This window comes from Asterias amurensis, chromosome 7 (genome assembly GCF_032118995.1).
Source record: "Asterias amurensis chromosome 7, ASM3211899v1".
Classification (NCBI taxonomy): Eukaryota; Metazoa; Echinodermata; class Asteroidea; order Forcipulatida; family Asteriidae; genus Asterias; species Asterias amurensis.
In genome coordinates this window covers 21,412,950-21,440,415 of record NC_092654.1, presented here as the reverse complement: position 1 = coordinate 21,440,415, position 27,466 = coordinate 21,412,950, and the positions used below count along the sequence as shown (strand labels likewise).

Sequence of the window (27,466 nt, the reverse complement as noted above, 5' to 3'; positions counted from 1 at the left end):
GAGGGAGTTGTTTCTCTTTCTTTTATACTACCAACCTCTCTCCAGCTCACTACCAAGGTTTTATGCGAATAATTATTTTGAGTAATTACCAATAGTGTCCACTGCCTTTAAGATCCATACAAGAAATGATTATAAAAACTTGAGACACAATAACACTAACTCTTGCCGTCCTTGGGAGAACTGTTACCTGGGGAAAAAGTTCAATCACAATGGCATTATTTTGAGGGAGTTATGGTAGAATTGTAGAAAGTCACTAAATGTTGCAGTAGATTCTCATGCCATAACTGCTTATATGGGGTATTGCAGGGTTTGATCACAATTACAGTTTATTGATTTGAATATGCGATGAATATTTACACATGACGTAGAAAAATGTGTTTATGTACAGAACACATGCTTTAATTTAGGCTCAATCAGATATCTGAAATAAATGGTCGATCGGAATAATACGATGAATGTCAATGAAAAGAGTTAAAACAAACTTAGTTTTCCAAAGAAATGTCCGGTGAGGTCAAATCAATTTCTGAACATATTAATTTTCCATATTTTGTTTTAATTCTACGACTGCAAATAATATACTCAACTTTGCTCCAAGATTAATAATCCAATCTGTACATATCGTGAGATTCCTATAAAATTCATACTTTGTGAACGCTTCAGCAAAATGTTTCACTGTTAAAGTGAAGTTTTAGCCCCCAAAATGATACATAAATTTCATGTGTAAAAAATTAAACATTAAACAATTAGTCTCCAATTAACGACTGCACATACAGGTTGATACAGACAACAGATTGCTGGCGAGTGTAACATTGCTTAATGCTTTTACAACAAAGTTTACAGAACAAATACATCTTATTCAGGTGATGAGTTGGTCTAAGCTTAGGCTTGTCCGAAACAACAACTTTGGCTGGATCAGTGCATCTGCAAGTGTTCAAGAAGAGGCAGGTGTGTGCGATCTAGCCGTAGCTGTGGCTGATCTAGCCATAGCTGTGGCTGATCTAGCCGTAGCTGTGGCTGATCTAGCCGTAGCTGTGGCCGACGTCGCCATTTCGGACTTGGCCTTACAGTGTTGATCAAGACAGATACACACGCATCTTGAAGGCACAGTAATAGCAATAATTAACTATAAAATGTGTATATTTCGTGAGAGCAAAAGAACACTTTTATAAATTTGTGAATGCAAGCTATATAGTCTTTTTTAATACAAGCTGCAGTGCAATCACAACTAACATGTTTTATCTGTCCTGGGTATAAATAATAATTACATAAGAACCTTCCTCATCATAAAATATTTCAAAACATTATCAGCTAGGGAGCACTTTCCGTGTCCTCTTTGTTTTTTATCGTCCATAGAGGATCTAGTGAGCTTAGGGGGTCAGCTTCTGAACTCCCCGCTCCTATACTGCTTTTCTTGCTGTAAAAGTCTGCTTTGGAGACCCGCTGTTTACTCATTCCTTTAATGCTGAAGTTCTGTGGTGTAAGGTCGGCTAAGATTGAAGGCAAGGACCCATCGGTGCTCTCAGACCCCTGGTTTGGTTCCCCGCCTTCTTGCTGACTCGACTCCACTACATCCGGGATGAAGTGCTGGGCGTTCACACTAAAATCAGTCAGATTGGATTTAGTGAACTCCACTAGAGAGGGCGGGGCTTGTGTCACCATGGCAACATTGGATGAAGTCTGCTCGGTATCTGAAAGGTTTAGGTTGAGTCCGTTTGTTGTGTCTGTTTGAGTTGTTGGTGGAGAGGTCATATTATTAAATACCTCTAGAGCTGGGTCACCATCAGCCTCATCACCTCCATGAGGTAGTACCTCCTCGTCGCCAACGGGCGACAATGACCCGGGGTTTATGAGGTCGTCTTGGGAGATAGCCTCCACCGCAGGCACCGACTCTAGACTCACACTCCTGACAGACATTTTGGAGATCCTTGTCTGGAGACTAGTGACTGAGTCGACGCCCATGATGGCATCAAATGAGGTCAGTCGCTGAGGGTGTTTCTGGTCGACATGGGGTGAGGTCATTGAGGGCTTGGTAGATATACCTCCTGCAGTAAATTGAGGTAAATAAAGTAAATTGCAAACAAGTTCATATCATACATCCTCCACACTGCCTGGACTTGCAACTTGTCTAGTCTTTACAAAAATACGCTTTAATATTTGAAAGGAGTCGGTGGACTGGTTTTTAAACCTTTTTTAATGTACTGTTTCTTTTTAGAAGCTCATCATTTCTCAGGATGACTGAAACCTGCAACGACCTCAAAACCACTTACTCTTCTTCACATTAGACAACTTGTTTATACTATGACACACACAATGATGGCATTGATTGACAAAGTGTAAGTGCTGAATTAACAAGTATCGTGGCCCTCTAGTGTGCAACAATGGCCATGTGAGAATTCCTCAAACACAGTTATGGAAGGTGCACATTAACATAATTCTCTTCATGCATCTAGCACAAATACACAACACAAAATGTTACTCATTCTAATTCAAGCTAAACTTGCTTAAAAAAACAGTTTCATTCAGCGACAAGAAATAAAATAAAAAGTCTTCACAAAATGGCATTTTCATTTATTAAGTCAGATTAGAATGCAGATCCTATGACCATAATAACAGCAACTTAACAGAACTATTTAGCCAGGTTTTCCTCTAGAAATTCAAAGGAGCGGAAGGTAACACAAGACAATAATAACATCTGAAACAAACGTTTTCTGTACGTATTGATCTTGATCCTTCTTTTAGCGTACATACATGTACATGGACATCTGTTTACATTTACAGAAAGAAGTGGTAAACTATCCTATAAATTTTTTGAGTTAAAACAACACTCTGGACCGACCCTCATCCAATTTCTAGACAATCCCAACTTCTAGACTTTCATCAGAATACCACCACCTTGCTTTTTGACCTACATCATTGTAACCGTAATGAAGGTGGGGGGGGGGGGGGCATATAGTCTGCCCCCTTTTGATGAAGGGAGACTTTGAACTGTTTTATGCATTGTGTATACAAGGAGTTAGTCAAGATGTTCTCATCAGTGCGATACATTTGGAAACAGAAAAGTTATGAGAGCATTTTCCAAACAGCTCCCTCTGTATGCCATATGGGATAGTAAACAATGCATGAATCTATCTGACCAAGTATGATTGGCTACGACTGACGACATTGCACAAACAGTACCTTGTTAAGAGCTGACTACAAAACAAACAAAAGGAAGAAAAGGTTGGGATAACAAAAAGTTTACACAATAATCAATCGCAATAAATGTGACGTACAAGTTCAGTCATCCAAAGAAATTTTGTCATTCCAAAGTCTCTACTTTTTCAGTTGGACAGTTAAAGTACTAGATGCTTATAATTCAGAGAGCAGGATTTTTAGTATTTTTTTAACCAAACAACTTTCGGCCAGTGGGCTCCTAAAACTAATTAGATGTAAATGTTTCATGCAAATCAAAATATTTGAGAGCTGAATCAAAGTTTGACATCGTTAGTTCAATTGCAGCTATGAATAAATAAGAAAGCATAACTCACAGCATAAATTTTGCACTGAGCCCGTAGCACTTGAACAAATATTACATTAATACTTCATGTACCTCTGCAAACAAATTATAGTTGAGTAATGGTACATTGTATGATACAGAACTGGTTATAAATCATTAAACTACAGAGGTCTTTATGTGAGTGGCGAGCTTTAATTTTGAATTACTGCAATATTCCAGAAATGCTTCCTCAAACACTCAGTCCTCATCCAATCAATGGATAAAACATGAACAAGTATTTTTTGTTTTGAATGTGACCACTTAAAGGGACACAATGCTTAGATTGGCCATTTTGGCTATAAATGTTTGTTGAAAATGTTTGTTATGAAATGAATATGGTTGGAAGATATTTTAAAAGTAAGAATATAATGATACACACAAACATTGTGCATTCATTTTTGACTGAGCAAGTCAGTTTTGTAATGCTCTGCATTTCCAAAACGGGACTTGAATCAAGTCTAGTGCACCAGGGCCCACATTCATTTAGCTGCTGAAGCAGCAGTTATGGCTTAAATATTTTCTGCTGAGCACAAATGATCAGGATACCAGACACAAATTGTACAAAAAAAGTGGAATGGTATTTTGCCCGGTAACCTTATTGGCAAGCATAATTTTCATTAGCTCCATTTTATGATAAAAGCAGCTCTATGAAATTGGGTCCCCAAAATTGATCAAATCTAGCTCAATATGGCTAGTAAGAAGTGAATATTAAAGAACCCAAGGTGTTCATCAAGGAATACATTTATCTACTGTTAAGTCTTCAGGTTAAATTTTTCTCAGGCTTCTGAGCTTCTGTAATTAACTCCGCTTCTGAGGCTTTTCTTTTTTTTTTATACAAGAATCATGTAAACAAAAAATCTTGTTTGACTTACGTTTTGAAAGAACCTGCTGAGCGAAGCACATGACTGCTATGTACGAAAACTTGAGTTGCTCCTAAATAAAAAGGGGAGGAATCAAATAATATATTAGTGGTTTAAATCAAACTACATAATCTTTCTGTATCTCAATTAAAGATTTAAAGTCACTGGATACTACTGGTAATCGCACAAACTAATTGTTAGCATAAAAACTTACTTGTTAGCGATCAATGGAGAGATGTTGATAGCATAAAAAAATAGTGAGAAACCACTCCCTCTGAAGTAACGTTTCCGAGAAAGAGTTTTTTTCTCACTAAAATATTTGACTTTGATTTTGAGACCTCAGAATTTGATTTTGAGGATTTAGAAGATAATTTACCTTCTCAGCTACCATCCCTCTTCTCTGTTGTCTCAATGTCTTGACCTGTCTTGGAATATCAACAACTCCTCCTGCACACATGATCTCTTGGACAGCCGAGTAAATCAGACAGAAGCTCCCCGTTCGCCCAACACCAGAACTGAAACAAAACAAAAAATTCTTTGTTGTGATGAAGTGGGGCAAAATTGTACAGTCTTTTAATGGATCAACGAGCCATACATGTAGATAGCCAATTTAACACAATAAACTATACAGCACAACCCCTATAATATTAATGCTAAAAAAATAAAAAAATTAAAAATAAAAATATTTTGACAAGTCACTCAACAGAACTTTAGGAAGTACTGAGTAAACGGTGCTTACAGACTTCGGTGTAAGGGTAAAACCAAATCATATAGCAATATTCCCGTTTTACAGAGATAATTTGACCAGTCCCAGTGATCTTGCTATAAGGACAAAAGACTGTACAAGGGCGTCTCAAAAAAAAACTGTACACTTTTAAAATGGCTGCCGAATACAAAAAACATTTGGTTCACACGAAAGTATCACACTAAACTTTTCTAGCCACTTCTTGTACTTACTTGCAGTGTACAACAATAGGAGTGCTTGGACTTCTCTGCTGCTTGTAGTAACTATTCACTTCACTTATGAACTGTAAAACATCAGTTGGTTTATTTGGCACACCGCTAGTTTAATAAAAACATAAATATAAATCATTATAAGAATCAAACACACCATCTTTGGAGCTATGATGTAACAGTGAATGCACATCATTCTAGGATCTTTTTGTGGCTGTGACTCGGGTCTCTCTCACTCGTTGGGAGTCGAAGCATATAAATGGTAGTCATTACAGATGGTGTGTCGTGGATGAGAGGTCTACCCCCACCGCAGGCCTCGGAATAACCCACGGCACCCACATCAATTGCTGTGGTGCCCTATGCTTTTGATGTGGGGCCTTTGCAAAGTTCCAATACAAATAAAGTTTGTCCTTAAAGAAATGCCCCTTACTAGGGCGAAATCGCTGTGCCCCTTCAAGAGCGAAGTTCAAGGCCTGCCACCGGACTCAAGCTCTGGTGTCTTTGATCGGCAGAGTGTGGGTTTGAGTCCCAATCTTGACACTTGTGTTCTTAAGCAAGGCATAACAATTGTTGCTTCGTGCTTCGGATGGGAAGTCGTGTGTCATGTGTGTTATACAAAGCACACATTGTTTTGTTGTTTGGATGGAACGTAAAGCTGCTGGTTCTGTGTGTTATGTAATGTACATAAAAGAAACCTGTTCCACTTATCACTAACAGAAAGGGTTTGTCCTGATGTTTCTGGCAGTAGCTGCTAAATGTGCCCTCCAAGCACAGTCTTAACCCTTACAACGTGTTACATCAATGGGTCTTATAATTCAAAAACTTTGTGAAAATCTTTCTGGCAATATTCTCTCTTACGGCCCCAATACACCAAACTTCAAACTTACAACTCTGGCCAGGAAGTAAACTGCAGCTGAAAGACTGTTCTCTCCTGTCTGGTTTCCTTATGAATCAGATGAAATGTTCTCTCGGTGTGATAGTCCGTGGATCGTTGGCTCTGCATACTGATTAACATGGATCCGTACGTCTTTACTTGACCGCGGTCTTCTGGCCAGTACTGATTGAATTCAGCTTTACTCTGTAAAGTGGCAAATAGATCAAGAAAATATCAGTTGGATATAAACTGCTAAGACTTACGCCTATTTTTAAAGCATTCTTTGGAACCCTGCCTTTCAATTCACATTGATAAAAATCTTAGACTTCTCCTCACCTTTTAAACGTAGGGTCATCGTTTGGCTTTTATCAACAAAATTCAAATTTATAGGCAAATTTAGCAAAAAGTTTGAACATAAACCACATGCAAAAGTTTCAGCTGAAAACAGTGTCCACTTATTGCGAAAAATTGTCACGAGTCACAGTATTCTCACAAGAGCATCAAATCCATCAATATAGCGAGGTGAAAGCAAATACCAACCGCATCTCTGGCCATAGCATTTGTGAAAGAACATGAACCTTAAGAAATCTGAGAAACGATTCAAACATGAATCACTTCCCATATTGAACTATTGTTATTGCACTCACCTTAGCGGTGGGTGCCTGAGAAACCAGCATAGCAATCAGAGACACCTGTTGCTCATAGACCATGAGCCAGAAGTCGTTATAAGTGGTTGGCAACGGAGCTTGAGTCGCAATGAATGGCGGTGACGCAGGAGATAGATCATTGATGAAGCTTGCATTGATGTAATCGTCTTTTCCTGTATGTAACTTCACTCTGTTATGATCATCTATAAAACAACAACAACATGCAATGAATATCGGAATAGAATCTAAAAACCTTACAGCAAATATTATTAACTCTTTCAGTGTGAAGGCTGCACTGTAAGTGTTTTATACATTATGAACTCAAAAGTGTCAATAACAATCAACGAGATACATTTGGGTAAAAACCAATATTAATATTCTTTATAATGCAAAATTCACATCGCTTTACATCACTGCGGTACCTGCTGCCAAAACATAGGATTCGAACTGCCTCTCGCTACCGGGCAACCTCAAAAGTCTCGTTGGTAAGACACTGCTCTAGAATTGCAAGGGTCGTGGGTTTGAATTCCACCCGAGTAACATGCCTGTGATATTTTTTCACAGGACTCGGGGAAAGTACTGAGTACACAGTGCTTACACACATCGCTGTATATGGGTAAAAACCAAAATTAGTATTCTTTATCCCTTTATGCAAATTTAACATCTCTTATGAAAAACATTTTGTTTTGGTTCAATACCATGATGTTGGATTTAGGTTCACTGTGAACTTTATGACTAGCTCAACATCCAAACTGTTGGACTCTTATTACAATGGTATAGCATGAATAAAGCATGGTTAGTTCATTTTTTCAGTCCTCAGTTGCACAGGAACCAAACAACACACTTGCATTTTGAAGGCGTTAGGGATTGTTAAAGACACTGGACACTATTGGTAATTGTAAAAGACTAACATCACAGTTGGTGTGTCTCAACATATGCATAAAATAACAAACCTGTGAAAATTTGAGTTGAAACGGTCATCAAACTTGCAAGATATTAATAAAAGAAAAAAACAACTTTGTCACACGAAGTTGTGTGTGTTTAGATGGTTGATTTCGAGACCTCAAGTTCTAAATCTGAGGTCTCGAAATCAACTTTGTGGAAAATTACTTCTTTCTCGAAAAACAACGGCACTTCAGAGGGAGCTGTTTCCCACAATGTTTTATACCATCAACCTCTCCCCATTACTCGTCACCAAGAAAAAGGTTTTATGCTAATAATTATTTTGAGTAATTATCAATAGTGTCCACTGCCTTTAAGGGTAATGTAAGATTAGTGTTGTTTCTTACATGGCATGGAGTCTGGGTACCGGTTCTTGGTGGAATAACACCGTGCCACAGCGATGGAGTATTGCCTGGTATCCCGGTCTTGAGCCTCAGTTAATTCCTAAGAATTGAAATAATGACGCAAATCCTTAACTTGTTGAAACAATTTTACAAGCATTTAACTGACAGAAGACGTAGTTTGCATAGTGTGTCACAGTGGCGAGAGTCATTGCTCACAAAAAGTTCTGAAAATAGGAGCCAAATGATTAAAGGAATGTGAAAAGAATTACTACCCGAGTGAAATGGAGAAGCTGAATATCACCTTGATTCAATATTTTATGAAAACAGGTACTTTTTCAACCAGGCCTGGAAATGTGTGGTTGCAGGTGTAATTATGAATTTTATCCAGGAGTCAACTGTAAAATGTTATTTATAACCTGCAGTATGGCCTTGGAACACTTTTAGAACTCTTGAAACCACTATGCTTGAATATTTAATCTTGGCCCAATTTCATATTTTCTGTTTAGCAGAAAATACTGCTCAGCAAATTTGAGAAGAGCACCATTACAAACAATGTAACACAAAGTAAAATGGTAAACTTGATGGAATTTTGGCTGGTAACCATTCTCTGCTAAGCAAGATTTCTCTTTGCTGAGCAAGTTTTTGTGTGACAGGCTTTATCAAATTTTTTGATACTAACCTTCCACAGTCCATCTAATACTATTGGTCCACTCAGCATCTGCTTTCCAAGACCATCAACATGCTTCTCAAACCTCTCAACCTCCTCAATAAACTTCTCCAGCGTTGGCTTGTCATCATACGGATCTTTGATCTTTGGGAAGGGGCGTGTTGCGACTGAGTATCCCTCTGGTGTCGCTGGTTTGCTGATGGGAGGGGTAACCGCGGAACGGGAGATTGCATCTGGAGAGTCCGATGGTTTACCAGGATCTCCTGGAGTTCCAGATTGTATGAAAATACCAGAAAGTGCTGCCTCACTGGCTGACTGGGGCTGTGCAGCGGGTTGGGTCTCAGAGAGGTCCCCCTCCTCGGACGCTGTATCGGAGGGTTGTGTTTCTGGTACGAGCGGCTGCCCAAGAGATTTCTGCTCATTGTCAGGGCTCGTCGAGAGAAGATCACAGGCGCTAGGTTCTATCTTGACTGGTTGCAATGAGGGCTGGGGCAAGCGTCCCTGCTCCTCCTTCAACGCTTTGTTCACCTGCTGTACCTGGTTCAGAGGGGGCTGTGATGTCTGTTGGAATGGCTGGTTCGGAGGGCCTCCTGGATAAGGAACAGAAGCAATTCGAGTTGGATGCATTGGATGTCCTTGATTTTGTCTCAAATCTGGGATGTTTTGATTTGGTTGATTCATTCTGGGTTGCACAGCTGGGTTCACTACAGGGGTATAAAATTCTTTGATTAAATACAAGTGTCAAAGGTTAACCAGAGAATAGTTTTCAAACTCTTAGTAACGATATTCAAATGCAAACATGGTATAGCCCCTTAATATCTCAACAAATCTATCCGTGACTATTGCCCTACTTGAAACCTTAGTCTGGCTCGTAAAATCTCCTCACTCGCTTTTCCAGCCGCCACCACCAAAGCATATCAGCCATTCCATGGTATTTGCGCTTCATAGTAAAAAAATCAAAATGGTTATCAGTGAAGTTTTTACATTTATTTTGAAACAAGAACACCTAGTGCTTCTATTTCTAAAAAGACTTTATAAAAATATTCTTTATTGTTTTTGTGACAGCCTTGGGAGTAAAGGGTAAAAAGTGTACACTGAAGTCTGAAAAATCCTTGAAATTCAGGTTTTGAAAAAAAAAACATGAAACAATAGGTGTTCAGATTTAATCATTATGTATAAACAACAAAGAGTCATTAGTAAGGACAGCCAAAATTAAATATACCTTTTTGAACTATTGACTTTTGAAAAATGGGAGTTAATTTTTACCCTCGTTTTACTGTCACGCGAGTCACAAAAAAAATGATTATAGTATTTTTTCTGTTATAGACCCTCAACATTTTTTTTCTTCTCTCTCATAATAGTGGTCTTTTCAAAGGGTCTTTCAAGAATTTATTAGTTTTTTTTTACCTAGGCATTCTACTTTTTAAAAAAAACACCCTCGAGTTTGTCACGCGAGTCACGGCAAATGCACTTAATGCACATGGTTGGCAAAAGCTACCAAATTATTCTGGGGATGATGTCTACATGGAATGTTAAAAAAGCACCCCAGCCCACTGGAACATACTACTATGCCCCTGAATTTATAAATTTATGTTAGAAAAAGGAATTATTACAGTGTACAATTATGACTTGGCACACTGTCAGCAGATCATGTTGAACTACATGTACCATGTGTACACTGCATACTGCACTGTACAATGTATTCACATCTGCATAATTTAAATAATACAAGGAATGATAAACTTAAAACAAGAACGAACAAAAATATTTGATGAAACTGTGTATTTTAAGACAGTATTCTTAAGTTAGATTTGGAGGGGGGCATCAATAAAGAAATTACTTAACAGATGTACATGTACTCAGCCTAACACAGTCTAATGCCATTAGAACTTGACACCAAAATTGGTTGTTTCTTATCAACCTACTCTGCCAAGCGTAGTGAGAAAAAAGTCGTTCCCCCAATCACAAAACAATATAATAATTTCTAGTAAGGGTTCTCTCTATGAGTTTGAGTGGTTCTGAAAAGAACTGGTGGTTTCACAACTCTACGTTTCGACCAGACAGTGTTGTTGAACCACCAATTCTTTTCAGAACCGTCCCAACATTACCATGTTTAAGTCAAAGCCTCTTCAGATTCTTAATTTTCCTTTAAATGTTGCTTCAGGTGTTTCTTCCTTTGATAAAAAGATTCAACTTCAAGTTCTAAGTGTTCTGAATGAAATAAATTATTCTTGTTATGCAGTATCCTGTTTATCTATTGTATATTTTCTCACTTGTCACGCGAGTCACAAACTTCTGTCACGCGAGTCACGTTGCATTTAACAAATTTTCAATTTTTTTAAAAGTTTTTATTTTGTACTTTTTATTGGTAAGTATAGTGCTTCTCTTGTACTTAAAAAAAAAGTGATCCGGGACTAAAAAGTTTCTCTGAGTTCTCACGAATGGCCAACGGCATACAGGGATACAAGACCTTTCATTTTTTGGCAGTCACGCGAGTCACATTTTTGGAACACCTATAAAAACATGATACCTACACAATTTGTGTTCGTTTTTTATTTTTTATTATAGGGCTCTTTACTAAGTTTATATAAATTGAGTTACATGAGAGCCACGTTTTATATTTTGGAGTATAGATCTTTCAAAAGTTGAAAAACCAGTGAGATTGTCACGCGAGTCACAATGGAATGGCTGACATGGGCAAAGGGCTTTTCAGGTAGCATCTCCTGAACTCTGGAATTCACTCCCTTCTACTGTAAAAGAAAGCTCCTCCCTAGAACAGTTTATGTATGTTGTACTTCTTTCTGTATTTTCAGTAAATTTTCAACAGTTCTTGTTGTCACTCTTTCCCTTTCAAAAAGCGCTTTGAGACTTCATTGTAATTGTGCACTATATAACAACTGTTCATTACTATTTATATTGTTATTAAAAGGTTGATTCTTACCTGCAGGTGTAATCCTTTGACTTGATTGGTTCATACCAGGCTGCGGCATTGCCTGATTGGTCTGGCTGAATCTTTGAGGTGGTAACTGATTTGCAGGACCTGCTGGAAACTGACTACCTTGCTGAGGCTGCGATTGTGGTATGTACGGCTGTTGAAGTGGGTGTCCTGAAGAAGCTGGTTGCTGCTGTTGATTTGAGTTTGGTTGCTGTGGTATTGATCCTGGTTGGGTCTGAGGCCAGGCCTGTCCTCCAGCCTGATGGTAGAGCTGGCCTTGGGGAGGTGGTGGCTGTACCATCCTTGGAGGTTGCCCCATTGTTGATTGTTGACCGGACTGTCCAGCTGAGTTGGGAGGTTGTCCCGCGTAACCTGCCTGTTGTCCCATGTTGACTGGTTGCATTCCCCCAGTGTTGTAGGTGGCTAGTTGATTGCGAGGAGGGTGAGCCTGTCCAGGGAAAGCTTGGTGTTGTGGTTGACCTTGCATGTAGGACCCCTGTTGAGCTTGACCTTGAGGAACGTTTTGGGGAGTTTGTCTGACTGGGCTCCCTTGAGAACTGGGCGTTTCATATCTAGCTTGATTGAAAGGTTGCTGTTGATGATGGGTTTGATGCTGGGGAACTGCCTGTCTAAATCCAGGTTGCTGAGATCCTTGAGTGAAGCTTTGTCCTGGTTGAGTAGGCCTATGCTGTGGACTAGCTGTTGGTGTCTGCTGGTTGGGTTTGACTTGACCATACTGTGGCTGTCCCACTTGATGAGGACTTGGTTGGCCAGGAGCTCCAGGTTGTGGGTAAGCTTGTACCGGCCTGTGTTGAGGACTTGCGGTGGGTGTTCGATTGACCTGGGGGTTTGGTGGTTGATTCTGAAACCTTGGCATACTAGGTTGTGGCACTCCACCTTGCTGAAAATTTATAGGACCCGATGTGTGCTGCTGAGGCCCCATGGGATGTCGAGGCTGAGGTTGTCCTGAAGGTTGTATGGGCTGCTGAGGTTGCTGCACCATATAGGGCAAATGCGAGGGACTACCTTGTGGTGGGATATTTGGCTGCTGAGAGTAAGTATTGGCTTGTGGGATCTCAGGAGGCTGGGATCGGGGGACAGGCTGAGATGTCCCAAACTGTTGCTGATGGACTTGTGAAGGTACCTGGTGTCCTTGTGGAGGTACCTGGTGGCCTTGTGGTTGAGGTACCTGGTGGCCCTGTTGAGGCACCTGGTGGCCTTGAGGAGGCACCTGGTGGCCTTGTGGTGGAGGTGCCTGGTTGCCCTGTTGAGGCACCTGGTGGCCTTGTGGAGGCACCTGGTGGCCTTGTGGTGGAGGTGCCTGGTTGCCCTGTTGAGGCACCTGGTGGCCTTGTGGAGGCACCTGGTGGCCTTGTGGTGGAGGTACTTGTTGGCCCTGTGTAGGCACCTGATGTCCTTGTGGAGGCACCTGGTGGCCTTGAGGCGGTACCTGGTGGACTTGTGGAGGCACCTGGTGGCCCTGTGGAGGTACCTGATGGCCCTGTGGAGGAACCTGGTGGCCTTGTAGAGGTACCTGGTGACCCTGTGGAGGCACCTGGTGCTGTGGAGCCACCTGATGGCTTTGTGGTGGAGCCACCTGATGGCCTTGTGGTGGAGGTACCTGGTGGCCTTGTGGAGGCACCTGATGTCCTTGTTGGGGCACTTGATGGCCCTGTATTTTAGTGATTGGCGATGAGATGGGGGCAGTGATACTGCTGACCATGGCTGTTGATGCATGGGGCTGTGCCTGCATGCCAATGGTTTGAAAGCTACTATGAGGTTGGAGGGTACTTGAGGCATTGATAGATGGAGGAACCGAAGGTTGAGGGATATTTTGATGTGAATTTGAGCTGGCTTCTGTGTATGTCTGTTGTTGTTGTTGTTGTGAATGCATGGCCTGCATCAGCTGAGGGTGATAGAGATTTGGGTTTGACTGTTGAGCCTGAGGCTGATTGACAGTCTGCGGAACCATAGGTGGCGGCATTTGAGGTCTGCTATTGGGCATCACTGGCTGCTGGCTCTGCTGGGATATTATGCGTTGCTGGACATCAGGCTGCGAGGCCATCGGTGTCTGAGAGGGTTGCTGTTGCAATTGGTTGCCAGGTTGTGACATCATGGGCTGCTGTTGTTGTGACTGGATGCCAGGTTGTGACATCATGGGCTGCTGTTGTTGTGACATCATGGGCTGCTGCTGGGAGTGGCTGCCTGGCTGTGACATCATCGGTTGCTGCTGTGATAGGCTGGATGGCTGTGACATCATAGGCTGTTGGGGCTGTGATAGGCCACCAGGTTGCTGCATCGGTGCAGATGGAGATACTGAGTGCATTCTAGATTGGTCATAACCTCCTGGCTGAACCGAGTCGCCTCCAAGCTGTCCAAACCTAGCAGGCTGTCCCGGCAGTCCTTGATTGCCCAATGATGAAGGGGCAGAGTCAAAACTTGAATGTCTCGCCACTCCTTGAGGAGGAACTGCTGCTGTCGGAGCTCCTCCAAAACTTGAATGGCGTTCCAGGGATCCTGGACCAGACATCATGGCTGATGGAGGAATGTCACCTACTCCTGCCTTGGCTGACTTGGGTTTCCAGAAGTCTGATAGCCTTGGTCCAGCGGGTGTTGGATCAACGGCAGATAGTGGCTTTGGTGCCGTGGGTCTTGTAGGAACTGTGGGGTTTGATTGAAACAAATAAAAAGATCTAATGCCTCGTGGTTTATTACTAAACAATTATTGTCTGCCCATTTAATAACGCTGTTCATGAAGTGCTTTATCACAGTGGCCTAAAAGAGTTCATTTTTTACCAGATACACATTGCAAGGTATTGGCCTGTATTAAATGTTAACAATTAGAGTAGCCTTTATAGTATTGCAACCCATTCATCCAAGCTATTCCTTTTCTTCAAGGAATTGAAGACTTCAAACTAGTATGCAAATCATACGGTATTTGTAAGAAGTCATTTTTAAATTCTCTTTGTCTCAGTTGAGCCCCTACATGGAAACAAAATACTGTGTCATCCTCCTGGCCAATGTCTCATTGTCATATTGTGATTGTCCCATAGTCATTGTCTCATTGATTGTCATTGCCAGTGTCTCATGTAATTGTCCCATTGTCTTATTGTTACCGTCTCATTGTCATTTTTACTGTCTCATTGTATTGCCACGTTGTCATTGTTGTCATCATTACTGTCTCATTGTCATTGTCATTAAATTTGTACCACTGTAGCTGTTATCTATTCAATGTAACTCAATTTCATCTTTGAAGGTCCTACCGTAGAGGAAAATGTCTTTGCATACACATGCAATTCACGAAATAATTACACACATTCATAAATAAACTACTGAAAATAAATTACAATGTAGATGAACCATCCACTGATTTATCATTTTGCTAGCCCTACCTGGTTTGGGTTTCAACCTCTCCATCTTATTGATTCGTTCTTCCTGATTTTTCTGGACCACGGCTTGGGTTCTTTGGAGGAGTTTCTGCACTCCAATCTGAAGCTTCTTATAGAAATCAATTCCCTTGTGAGACTTGGCTAAGAGGTCGTCGTAAACCGTACAAGAGGTTATCAACTCATCTATCCTGTCTCCACGTCTGTTTTTAAAGACAAAATACAGGTTTTGTAACTATTTTGGACAACACTCATAGCTTTAATCTGGAAGCTCACTGATTCGAAAATATCTTTTTTTAGATAGAACTTGATTATTCCTCAAAACGGGCTTATAATAGATTTGGGTTTCTTATTACAAATTTGTTTCTTTCCTGTATATGAAATCTTACTTCTTTGTGAGTTCAGCAGTCATTTTTCTAGTATCAGCATAAGCAGCATTGGCTTCAGTCAACGCCTTCAGGATGTTTTCTTGAGCTGCAAGATTCTGCTCAATGTACGTGACATGATCATTGTGCTTCTGTAGCTCATCTCCAAACATCTCCTACAAAACAAACCACATGATAAACAAATGAGACTGAAAATCAATCAATCAATCAATCAATCAATCAATCAATCAATCAATCAAAACAATTTATACCGCACAGGTATCGATGCAACAATTAGTTAGAAGGCATTTTGACAACGAATGTATGTAAAAAAAAAAGGGTACAGAAAATGCTCTAGAGTACATGTGATCTGGAGTCTCTTCTTGAAAATGTTTGGATGTCGAAAGGGAGGTCATTAAATAACATAAAGATGCCAAATTGGAAAATGAAGGGTTGCCACATAAGTTTTAGTTACACCACAGAGGAAGTGAGCAGAGTTCATTAACAAGAAAAAAGGAAAACAAATTAGGTGGGTTTTTTTTAACACAAATTCCAAACTTAAAAATTCTTAGCTTTGCAATGGACTGTAATTTGTTTACACAGAGCAGCGTCTTTGAGAGATTTGCAGCTCTAATTCAAATTTACAAATAACATGTATTTGATCTTGATAGAAGTGAGCTTGTAAAGCATTAAAAAAAGAACTTCCGATAGGACGGGAGTATGTTAATATGTTGTTATGGTTGGACAAACAACCTTTAAGTTAGCGCCCTCTGTAGTCACAATCCTGCTAGTGATGTCATCCTTGCGCAGCTGTTCCCTCAGCTGAGCCTCCAGGGTTACTCGTTGGTTCTTCATTTCCTCCACTTTGTTAAGGAGCATGATCAGTTTGGACTCTGCTTCTTTATCTTCAGGAGCTGTGTGCGGACATGAAGTCAACAATTAATTTGGTTGAGATGGGGGAGAGGGGGGTTGTTATTGCTGCCAGTCCTTCAACATGTGTAACTAACAGCCCTCAAATTTCACCTTTAAAAAGGCAAGGCCATTTTCGATCTACAATTTGTATCTTGAAAGCTTTGACTGTGCATTGTCAGCTCAAGACTAAAAGTTAAATAACACAGTTTGTATGGATCTCATAAAATTGCTTACTTTCTGCACAATTTTGGGCTCCTGGTAAATGGAGTTTGTTGAACTAGAGAGGTCTCCAAATTAATTGTTGGCAAAAACGAAACATTCACAGTTTCTATGAAAAAACATTTTCTTGTGGGTTTGGATTAAATTGTTCAAACTTACACACTTGTTTCACTTAACGACCTTTGATTACCACGAGTATTAAAATTGCAATTAACAAGCTAAGAGCACTGAGACGACAACATTCACACTTTCTGAACAGAAAACAAATTTAAAGTTCACAGATTAACAAATAACTTAAAGGGTTTACAGAAGGTAATGGTGAAAGACTTCTCTTGAAGTATTGTTCCATAAATTGCTTTACTTTTTGAGAAAACATTAAAACAATATCAGTTCTCGATATCGAGAACTACAGATTTATTTTAGACACATGTCATGACACGGGGACGCGTGCGGAAACAAGGGTCGGTTTTTCCGTTATTTTCTTCCAACTACGATGACCAATTGAGCCTAAATCTTCACACAGGTTTGTTATTTTATATATAAGTTGTGATACACAAAGTGTGGGCCTTGGACAATACTGTTAACCGAAAGTGTCCAATGGCAATAAAGGTTGTCCAAGTAATAGAAATAAAAGTGTGAATTCTTACTGATAGAATTCTTGAGTGATGGTAGCGCTGCTTGAATCTCTTCCAGTGGTCCAGCCAGTACACGTATATTCCCAATATGGACCTCCATAGCTTTATGTAGCTCCTCATTGGACTTGCTTGCCTTGCTGTGTCCTTCCTTGTATTTACCAAACTCATGTTGGATCTCAGTCATTACCTTACTGCTGCTCGGTTGCTTTCCAAATTGTTTCTGTCATATAATAATAAGAATAAGAATAATAATTTGGGGGCTAATCGTGGAAGTGTCGTGGCCGAGTGATTAAGAGCACCGAATTCAAACTATAGTGTTTCTGATCTATCAGCAGAGTCTGGGTTCGAATCCCCAGCCGTGACACTTGTGTCCTTAATCAAGACACTTTACCATTGCTTCGTCCTTCGGATGGGACGTAAAGCCAATGGTTCCATGTGTTGTGTAACGCATGTTAAAGAACCCAGTGCACTTATCAAAAAGAGAAGGGGTTCGCCCCGGTGTTCCTGGTTGTGGCTGCTTAATGCGCCGTAGCACCTTGTAAACCCCTATGAGTGCTATATAATTGGGTCTCCGAATCCATCACTGCAATAACCTATCTTTCTGAAAGTTTGTATATACTCAGCGCCTTGAGTACCTTGTTTGGTAGATACGTGCGCTATAATATAAGACTTCGATATTATTATTATTATTATTCGTCCTTACTCGCAGCTAGAGCTGAAATGTGAAGGACGCGGCTACAACGTGTTTGAGAAGCAGGCATGCAAGGGCGCATTCAGCTGCCAGCCACATCAACCCATTATGACCACGGAGCACAGCCAAGATCGAAAGTGTTTGATCTTTTCCTGAGGGAGGACACCGGATAGTCTGGAAAACCCTCGTGGCACAGCAGAGAACCAACGCACAACTCAACTCACATATGGCCCGACCGTGAATCGAACCGGAGTCACCTTGGTGAGAGGCGAGCGCTTTACGCACGAGCCAACCGTGCCACCCATAATAATAAGAATAATAATAGTAATAACAGTAAAGGCTGAAGACTTGTAATGCGCACATATCCACCCTGCTGGGTGTCAAGACGCAGTAAAACCAAAAACAAACGAATGAAAACAGACACAACAAATCTAGACCTTGAAAACCTGCATATACATGTATGAAGCAGGACAAGGCATGTGACTGTCTTTTTTTTCCCAATATTATAAAATAAAACATTTTAGACGGGAACCAAATTCATAGAGCTGCTTAAGCACAAAAAGAAGTGTGCTCACCAAAATTATGCATACTATAGGTTACCAGCCAAAATACCATGTCACATGTACAGCCTATGACTTGGATCCTGCTTATTTTGGCATGTCGTGGCCTAGTGGCTAAGAGCATCGGACTCAAGCTCTGGTGTTTCTGATCTGCAGAGTGTGTTTTGGGTTTTGAGTCCAAGATTGCAAGGGTTTCCCTATTTGGGGTTTTCCTCCTGCATCAAAAACTTAATATATCATCTCTTTTCCTGGCACAAATTGTTCTGTCGGGTGTGTAATAAATGAATATAAACCAAAATGAAGACGTAAACATACCTGGAAATCAGCGTCTTGTTTGTCCTCTTCATCAAGGAGCTCTTGGGTTTCTTTGACGTCGCAATCAACGTCAAGAACAACATTCGATAACTCTGTCAAGATAGGAGGAAATCAAATCGTTCCAAAAAACCCTTCTTTCATAAATCAACTTTTTTAGATTGAAGGTCTCCAAGCAGGTTTAGAGCATCAAATTCAAAGTCTGGTGGTGAAGTCATCAGAGTGTGGGTTCGAATCCCAGTCGTGACACTTGTGTCCTTGAGCAAGTTGCTTTACTATAATTGTTTCTTTTCACGCAGGGTTATAAATGGGTAGCTGTGAGGGTAGAGGTTGATATTGTGTTTGAAAAAGCCTTGCTGAGCCATGGCAGCCCAAGGCTGTATACTCCCAAGGGAGCTGAGAAAGATTAAAATAATGTTATTGGCCCAATGACCAGGGCATTTGCGCTATATAAGAACTAGTTATTTTTAATAAAAAATTCATCTCTTTCCAACAGTTCTTGTTTCTTTACAAACCTTGCATGCAGCTAACAAGCTTTTTAATTGGGTCATTCTTGACACTGAGGGCAGCACACACTTCTAGTAAGGCTTGTGGTAGTCTCTCTGGTTCTTCCGATGCGTTCAGCTTTAGCTGGTCCAGTTGCAAAGATGCCATGAACTGTCTGCAGGAATTCAATCAACATTCATATTTATAAGCAATGTTAAACTTTACAAAAAACTATATCCCTTCTCCACACAGTCGGATATCTGATTCTCTGATGTCAAACTTTTGTTGGAATTCCGTGTCACTTTACTTTTTTGAGAGACATGGTTTCACTTGCTGAAAGACATGCCCTATGCCAATGCACCCTGATGAGTGCTCTGCATTCAAACAAGGTCTTTGAAATTATTTCTTCTTAGTGTTTATCTTGGTTTCAAAAGCCTTATTGTGCAATCTGGAACATTCTATTTGGTTTTCTCTCCATGTTTTTTGTGAAATGGCAACAATTTTTTTTTGTATTTTTTGTGTGCATTTTGGCCGAAATGTTTGCGTGTCGGGACGCAACTCGGGGGGTATCAGCAAAGCACCCACGTTTGTGCATGGGGAGAACTTTAATAAAAGTACAGGACTTACTCCAGGTGTTTTGTCTTTTGCTCCATATCGTCCCCAATCCTCCGCAACAACTTGGCTTTCTCCTCGCTGTATAGCGATGACGCTTCATGAGCTTCCATCGGGACCAGTTTCTTGAAGATGTCTGGTCCCGAGATACTCTCATCATACGGCTGGAATGACAGAGCTTTGACTAGAGATGCACCTTTAGAATATTCATTAGAAATCATAAATCATCTTTAAAGAAAAAAGTTCACAGATTTACAAATAATTTACAGGGTTTACAGAAGGTAATGGTGAAAGACTCCTCTTGACATATTATACCATGAAATGCTTTACTTTTCGAGAAAACATTTAAACAATATCAATTCTCGATAGCAAGAATTACGGATTTATTTTAAACACATGTCATGACACGGTGAATACTGTTTACCGAAAGTGTCCAATGGCTTTAAGACATGTCATAATCCGGAGGTTGTAGGTCCAAGTCGAACTCTACTAAATTATAAGTCATCTTTTGCAGCGTCCAAATCTGGAGGTTGTTTCGGGGTTTTCTTGGAAGAGAGATTGCCTTACATCACAAGGCCGGAGGGCCACTTCGCGGTGAGGGTATATTTCACTAACTTGGGCACTATACGCAAATCAACTGCCACCAGGGGCATATTGCCACCTACTTCTGGGGCTGAAACAGGGTTACACTTTAAATAGGGAGGTTAAATGGATACCGTTTGTTTTCAGCCAATATTTGTGGAGTTTCCTTTGATTAATGTTGCTCACACCAGGACAAATTTTATAAAACTATTTAATTACAAATGCCAAAAACACTACTTTGCTTAGCAAAAGTCAACAGGAAACCAGTGACAACGCCAGTCCAATACATTGTAGTTTAGTTGGTAATCTGTTAACCAGATTTTCTTATAAACGGGAATTTCGCGCTCAATGGCATCATGGCATAGTGAAGACGACACAAAGCTTTGATTACGCAAAACCAAAATGCATTTCACTGTACAGTTATATTTTACATGTGACAATAAAACATTATCCATATTCATATTATTATAGTTACCTTTAATCTCTGGAATATTCTCAAATACAGGCACAGCCTCGTGATAAACAAACTCGTTGTCTTTCTTGGCAGCCTGAAATTTCCCCACAACCACATCTTTGGTGAAGTTAAGAGCTTGTAGGATAGTATCATGCACTCCCTGAAAATAGTCAAAATCAAAGTTATCTATCTTAAAGGCAGTGGACACTATTGGTAATTACTCAAAATAATTATTAGCATAAAACGTTTCTTGGTGACGAGTTATGGGGAGAGGTTGATGGTATAAAACATTGTGAGAAAAGGCTCCCTCTGAAGTGCCATAGTTTTAAAGAAAGAAGTAATTTTCCACGAATTTGATTTCGAGACCTCAGATTTAGAATTTGAGGTCTCGAAATCAACCATCAAACGCACACAAGTTCGTGTGACCAGGTTTTTTTTCTTTCATTATTATCTCGCAACTTCGATGACCGATTGAGCTCAAATTTTCACAGGTTAGTTATTTCATGCATAATAATGAGATACACTAACTGTGAAGGCTAGACTTTGGCAATTACCAATAGTGTCCACTGCCTTTAAGATAATCAATCTTAAATATATCATAATAAAAATAATAAATCGTACAGAAATTAATCCTAATGAAACCAGAGTGAAACTAATTGATATCAAGTATAATCTATTTAAAAAAATATATCAAGAAAATATTTCAAAATAATCAATATGAATTTTATCAACATCAAGTACCGTCATTAGCAGAGGTTTTTTGTTATGCGCCAGAAGTGTCTGTCTGAAAGACTTGGCGCACTACAAATGTCCATTATTATTATTTATTAGAAAAGAAACATGAAGTTGTAGGATAAAGGTCTCTTTAAGACCTTTCATTTATATGAAGAAAAGTAAGAACCAACCTTTGACATTTTCATGGCTTCGTTGTGTCTGTCTGAGGCTTGCTGTAGCCAACAAACCCTTTCTCCGTGTTTCTGCTGCTCAAAGGCCTGGTTGCTCATATAAGTCTGCAAAAAATATATACAAACCATTGTTAGTAACAAGGAAATGTCTTCTAAAAAAAGTGAGCCAAGCACAGATGGAAAGAAAACATATATTTTTCGGCTCTGGAACTCTGAAGGGCCTCCATAAAACAAATCAGTAACAAAAATGGCTTCTGACTGGCATCCCCGACAAAATAGGGAGACCAACATTAGAGCTAGATAGCTCAGTTGGTAAAGCGTTGGCACGTCCCGGTTTTAAGTCCCACTCTATTGAAAAATGTAATAACGGACATATATTTATATTGCACAGTTACCTATGTAAATATATATGGCGCACATGAAAATGTAAAAAATATTGAAAAAGTACAGATCATGCTATGATCATCATCTTATGATGATGAGCAGATACTCATGTTAGAAAGATTTAGTAAATACCTAGGTCCTTTCAAAATCACACACACTCACTTACAAATGTTCAACACACAGTGTCTTCACAGACCGTGGCTGAGCGGATAAGACCACTGGACTCAAACTCTGGTGTTTCTGATCAGCAGCGTGACACTTGAGTCTGTTTGCAAGACACTTACCCATTAATGCTACATACGTCAGAAAGAATAAATCTCATACTTCAAGCTCCTTACAGGGAAATACCGATTGTTGAAGCAACTTGAGCGTCACTGAGTGACGGATGTAAGACTTCACAAGAAGTCATTATTGTTATATGTGAAAATGATTCAAACTTACATAAGCCACACTAAGGAAATGGCTGATCTTAACTTGAAGAGTCTTCTTCCATGTCTTACTACGTCTTGATCCCATCAGACTGCTGATGTTACTGTCCTCCAATCCTCTTAAAGCTAGCCGGTAGTAATCTATAACCTGCATACTAATGCGGGATACCAGGGAACTCTTGCGATTATCTTGCATTGATTTCTCTAGTAGACACTCCTGAGCTTGACCCTGAATCAATTTAAAGAATTAAAAAACCTTCATGAGCTCCAAGTGTTCTGTTTAAAGCCATTGGACACATTGGTAAACAGTATTGTCCATAGGCCCACTCTCAACTTATATATAAAATAACAAACCTGTGAAAATTTAGTCTCAATCGGTCATCGGAGTCGGGAGAAAATAATGGGAAAACCCACCCTTGTTTCTGCACGTTTCACCGTGTCATGACATGTGTTAAAAATAAATCCGTAATTCTCGATATCGAGAATTGATAATTGTTTTAATGTTTTCTCAAAAAGTAAAGCATTTCATGGAATAATATTTCAAGGGAAGTCTTTCACCATTACCTTCTGTAAACCCTCTAAGTTATTTGTAAATCTGTGAACTTTTATTTTTGTTTCTGTTCCGAAAGTGTATAATGGCTTTAATGGCATTGGACACTAATTGGTAATTACTCAAAATAATTTTAATAGCATACAAACTTGCTTGGTAACGAGTAATGAAGAGATGTTGATGGTAGAAAACATTGTGAGAAACAGCTTCCGCTGACAGAATGTACTTTTTTAGAAAGAGGTGATTTCTCACTCAAATATTTGAATCTGATAAAAGACTGCAGGCCTGACCTTTCACATTTGTTATATTTTATGCATTTGTTGGGATACACCAAGTAAGAATACTGGTCTTTGACATTTACCAATAGTGTCCAGTGCCTTTAAACATGACTGGGTCATCAGTGTTCTGTCCCAGATAGTTTAACAAAATTGTTATGAGATATTCATAAATACCTCAGACAGTTTCGCTATTCCTATTGGTGGATAGCGCGTCACGTGGGGGTGTTTAAACGGTTGATAATAACCAGCTGGAGCTCTGTTTATAACCGGTTGTTTTCGGAAACTACACGCTAGTTATGATGCGCGGCGTTTCTTGTTACGGGCGATGCATCACCGTTGGTGAGTTGGCCGCGCTGTGTGTGAAAGGAAAACGAAAAACGTCTTGCACCAAGACTCTACGCGCACGAATGCATATCCAAAAACTGTCTGGAGTACATATCCGAAAACGTGCAACGTACGTACACAGAGCTCAAGGCTGTTGGACAACGAATAAGTTGTACAGAGTTTCTTACTTTATTATGCCTTCTAACCAAAAAGGTATTTATGAAAGGCAATAAAAGAGTAGTGACTCGTTCTTAAACTGCCGTTTAAAACCTTGCAGGGTCCTGGCCATGCGATAACACACGGCAACGACCCTGCAGGTTTTAAACGGCCGTTTAAGAACTTGTTGCTACCCTTTTATTCCCTTAATTGTGAAGCTATGAGAGAGGTCCTACCAGCATAAGGTTGATGTAGATAGTCATCAGATCAAAGGAGATGTCTGGACTCATGTAACTCTGAAAGTGATCCTTAAGATAACCAAAGGCGCCGGCTGCACACTGGAAATGGGTGCAGGCAACCTTCATCTCCTGAAATTAACAGATAATATCAAATGGGTTTATAAAGAGCACATTCTAAAATACATTACTCAATAGATGAAATAGATGTACAATGATTAAACATTGTGAAAACGCATTGCTAAGAAACTAGACATAGTATGCTTGTATTCTTGTAAACAGTAGTCTTTCAGATCTGTTTTGAAAGTCTCCAGAGAAACAATGTCTCTCAAAAATCTCTCTTCTGACTTTTACGTTCACTACATATAAACAAATCTCAACTGAGCAACTCATAGTAGACAGTGCAGGTATCACACAAATTCAACATTTTTGGGTCCACTTTGGTTTCACATACATTGCCTTAACCTGTGAAGGAGAAACGCGCACACTAATGGGTCACAATGTTTGAATACACACAAGACTCGCACAGTCTATTAGAAGAAATGTGGAATAGGACAAGATCAATGCCCTCAAGGAAACAATGATTACAACCAACACACTGGGATTTGAACCCTGAACCTGTCAAAAAGAGGACCAATTGTGAAGTTGTCTTGCACTACTGACCTCCTCAGTCCCTCGTGATTCTTTGGCACCCAAGATAGAGTGGAGGACTCCAAGATTATACAAGATGCAAGCTTGGTCAAAAGTGGCATCTGCGTGAGAGAATGGCTCCTCGTGAAATGTGTCGATCCTGTCAGAAAAACAAAAATAGTTAACACCCACACAGTAGGGATAAGTCTTCAAATAAAGACAGTAAAAAGTTTTGGGGATTTTATTTTTCATTTTAATTTTGGTCTTGCAAAACAAAATTATAGTCATTCGGTCGTGTGGGTTTTTACCACAATATCAAGGCCACTAAAAAATTGAACTACATGTATTTCTCTCGACAATTGTTACAATTTTATCTTTCTTGGACTCATTCTTACCATGTGAAGACAGGTGCAGCTTCCCCACCATCTGTTACTGGGAATCTACTTGTTAGCAGATGAAGTTGGCCGTAGTATTTCTTCAGGGTGCTTATTCCATTGAAGTCTCTGGTCACATTTGTGGCATTCTGTTGGAAGATACAATAATTTTCATGTCATTTCATTTATTCTGGTTGTGAAGCCAAGGACTTTCAAAAAAGCGAACTTAGTCACTTAACTTGAAATAACCCAATGGAGAGAAAATAAGACATGAAACATCAGTTTTAAAAGTTGGCTAACCCAGAGAATTATTCCAGGGAAAAACCTTTGAAGTCAGTTCTAACTGAAAACACAGACCACATAGTGCCCCCGGCGTGATTCGAACCAGTGTCCTAGAGTTGGAAGGTGAGGAAAGTAATCACCACGCTAAAGCCAGGGAATACTTCCTGCGAATGCGAATGCGAAGCAAATGTTGACGTCACAAATTTGCAACGAATAATTCGCAGCAGTTGCGTCAAATTCGCTTTGCATTCGCATTCGCAGGAAGTATGAACCGGGCTTTACTTGACCGATGTATTTTGTATAAATGGCTGCAGATTGCGTAACAAAACCTTGTAAACTGTCACATGGTAAATAAGTTGCTCATGTTTTGATCATTCAAAAAAACTTGAGTGCTTTGAGATGCCCCTCTTAATTGTGATAAAGCGCTATTTATATAAGATCTGCATAAACTATTTAATATACTATGATCAATTACTCACCACTCTAAGTTGATCAATCTGCTTAATTTCATCATTGTACTTATTAGCGTCTTCCATGTAGTGATTCTGAATGTACTGTAAAGAAAACAGACAAATTTAATATCATATATTAAAAACAGATCTTAGGTTGAGTCTACAGCATTTATAACTTTCTTATTGTTAATTAAGATTAATATGATGGTCAGTGATGTTTGAAGCTTGTGTGGATGATAAGGTTACCATGGTTACTATAAATAGTAAACTTATGGGTACAACTACAAGCATAATATTTAGTTTCTTTTTAGAGAAGTGTTGGTGCTGAGAAAAAGCCGCAGGCATATAGACAGGTTTCCTTGTTTGCATAATAATGTACGGTTGACGTCACCAAATGCCTGTTGAGCTGTTATTTATATATGGCTCTATTTTAACATGGGTCTCACCAATGCAATGGCGAATGTGATAAGACCAATATTGAAAGAGAGCCATCAAAACAGCTCAACAAGGTGGGCTAACCAAGTGCTACGCTACCACAGGGTAAACTCGCACACACGCACAGGCATCAACCTTTCATCATATAACTTCCTTCACACTCAGTGGGTTCGTTCTTGACCGGATATTGTTTGTTTGTTGTAGTTTAAAAGAAAGGATCAAATTTTGGATGAGGATTGGGGTTTTTCTTTAGTATACATGGTAATACCATCCACCGTGGGCAGCCGCGCCCAGCCCTTGTGTAGATGCTGAACAGGCATTGACAAATACAAGTAGCGGAAAAGATGTAGATCATAAATTTACAGACCTGAGTTTTTAAACAATTTGTTGATTCTTGTCTTCTTCATAATTATAATACCTTTTTTATTGTGTCACTGTCAGGTGTAGTGTAAAAATGTTGTATAATAATTAGGCCTACCAAATATTGACATCTGTATTTAAATGAATAGTTATCGCTCGGGTCAAAATATATCATACCAGTTACCTCCCTGAGCATATCATATAACAATACATTATACATACCATACATAACATGACATACAAATTATAATCTGCTTTATCATTCACTGCAATATGTGTGTAAAAATTCCAATAATGATCTTATCTTACTTACCTGTTTCAGAATCGGACCAAATTCTACCTTTTCCAGACTCCATTTTAACTCCAAACTTAGCATACACATCCGAGGAACGGCCTCCATTTTGCAGTGTCACTGATCACGACGATATTTTGAGGAAATTCTGTGTAAACCAACTCGACATAATGACATGAAAGGACAACATCAACTGTGAATCATGATCACAAGAGCAAAGTGACAGGCAATAAAGAACAGCGCCCTCTTTTGACGGTAATGGACCAGGTGGACCCTCCTTAGATCCTTTTATTACAAGTTTTAAAGGAACACGTTGCCTTGGATCGGACGAGTTGGTCTTAGAAAAGCATTTGTAACTGTTTTTTATAAAATGCACATGATGTTGTAAAAGTAGAATACAATGATCCA

General features: G+C 39.7%; 1 protein-coding gene across 2 annotated transcripts; it reads right to left on the bottom strand.

Moving 5' to 3' along the window:
* Positions 1-227: 227 nt before the first annotated feature.
* On the bottom strand, positions 228-27,253 carry LOC139939802 (tyrosine-protein phosphatase non-receptor type 23-like). Of its 2 annotated transcripts, none has more exons than XM_071935924.1 (24): positions 27,080-27,253; positions 25,999-26,073; positions 25,259-25,386; positions 24,897-25,023; positions 24,234-24,365; positions 22,703-22,918; positions 21,878-21,982; positions 20,994-21,132; positions 19,952-20,132; positions 19,354-19,499; positions 18,842-18,933; positions 17,288-17,495; positions 16,263-16,423; positions 15,534-15,685; positions 15,151-15,347; positions 11,765-14,419; positions 8,836-9,527; positions 8,160-8,256; positions 6,871-7,073; positions 6,237-6,427; positions 5,353-5,457; positions 4,772-4,910; positions 4,408-4,468; positions 228-2,042 (listed from the first exon to the last, which is right to left on the bottom strand). In XM_071935924.1, the coding sequence occupies exons 1-24, from the start codon at positions 27,164-27,166 to the stop codon at positions 1,309-1,311; spliced, it is 7,023 nt and encodes a 2,340-aa protein (XP_071792025.1). In that variant the 5' UTR covers positions 27,167-27,253; the 3' UTR covers positions 228-1,308. The 2 variants fall into 2 exon arrangements, with proteins under 2 accessions (XP_071792025.1, XP_071792026.1); XM_071935925.1 differs by having other exon boundaries at positions 8,836-9,413.
* Positions 27,254-27,466: the final 213 nt, after the last annotated feature.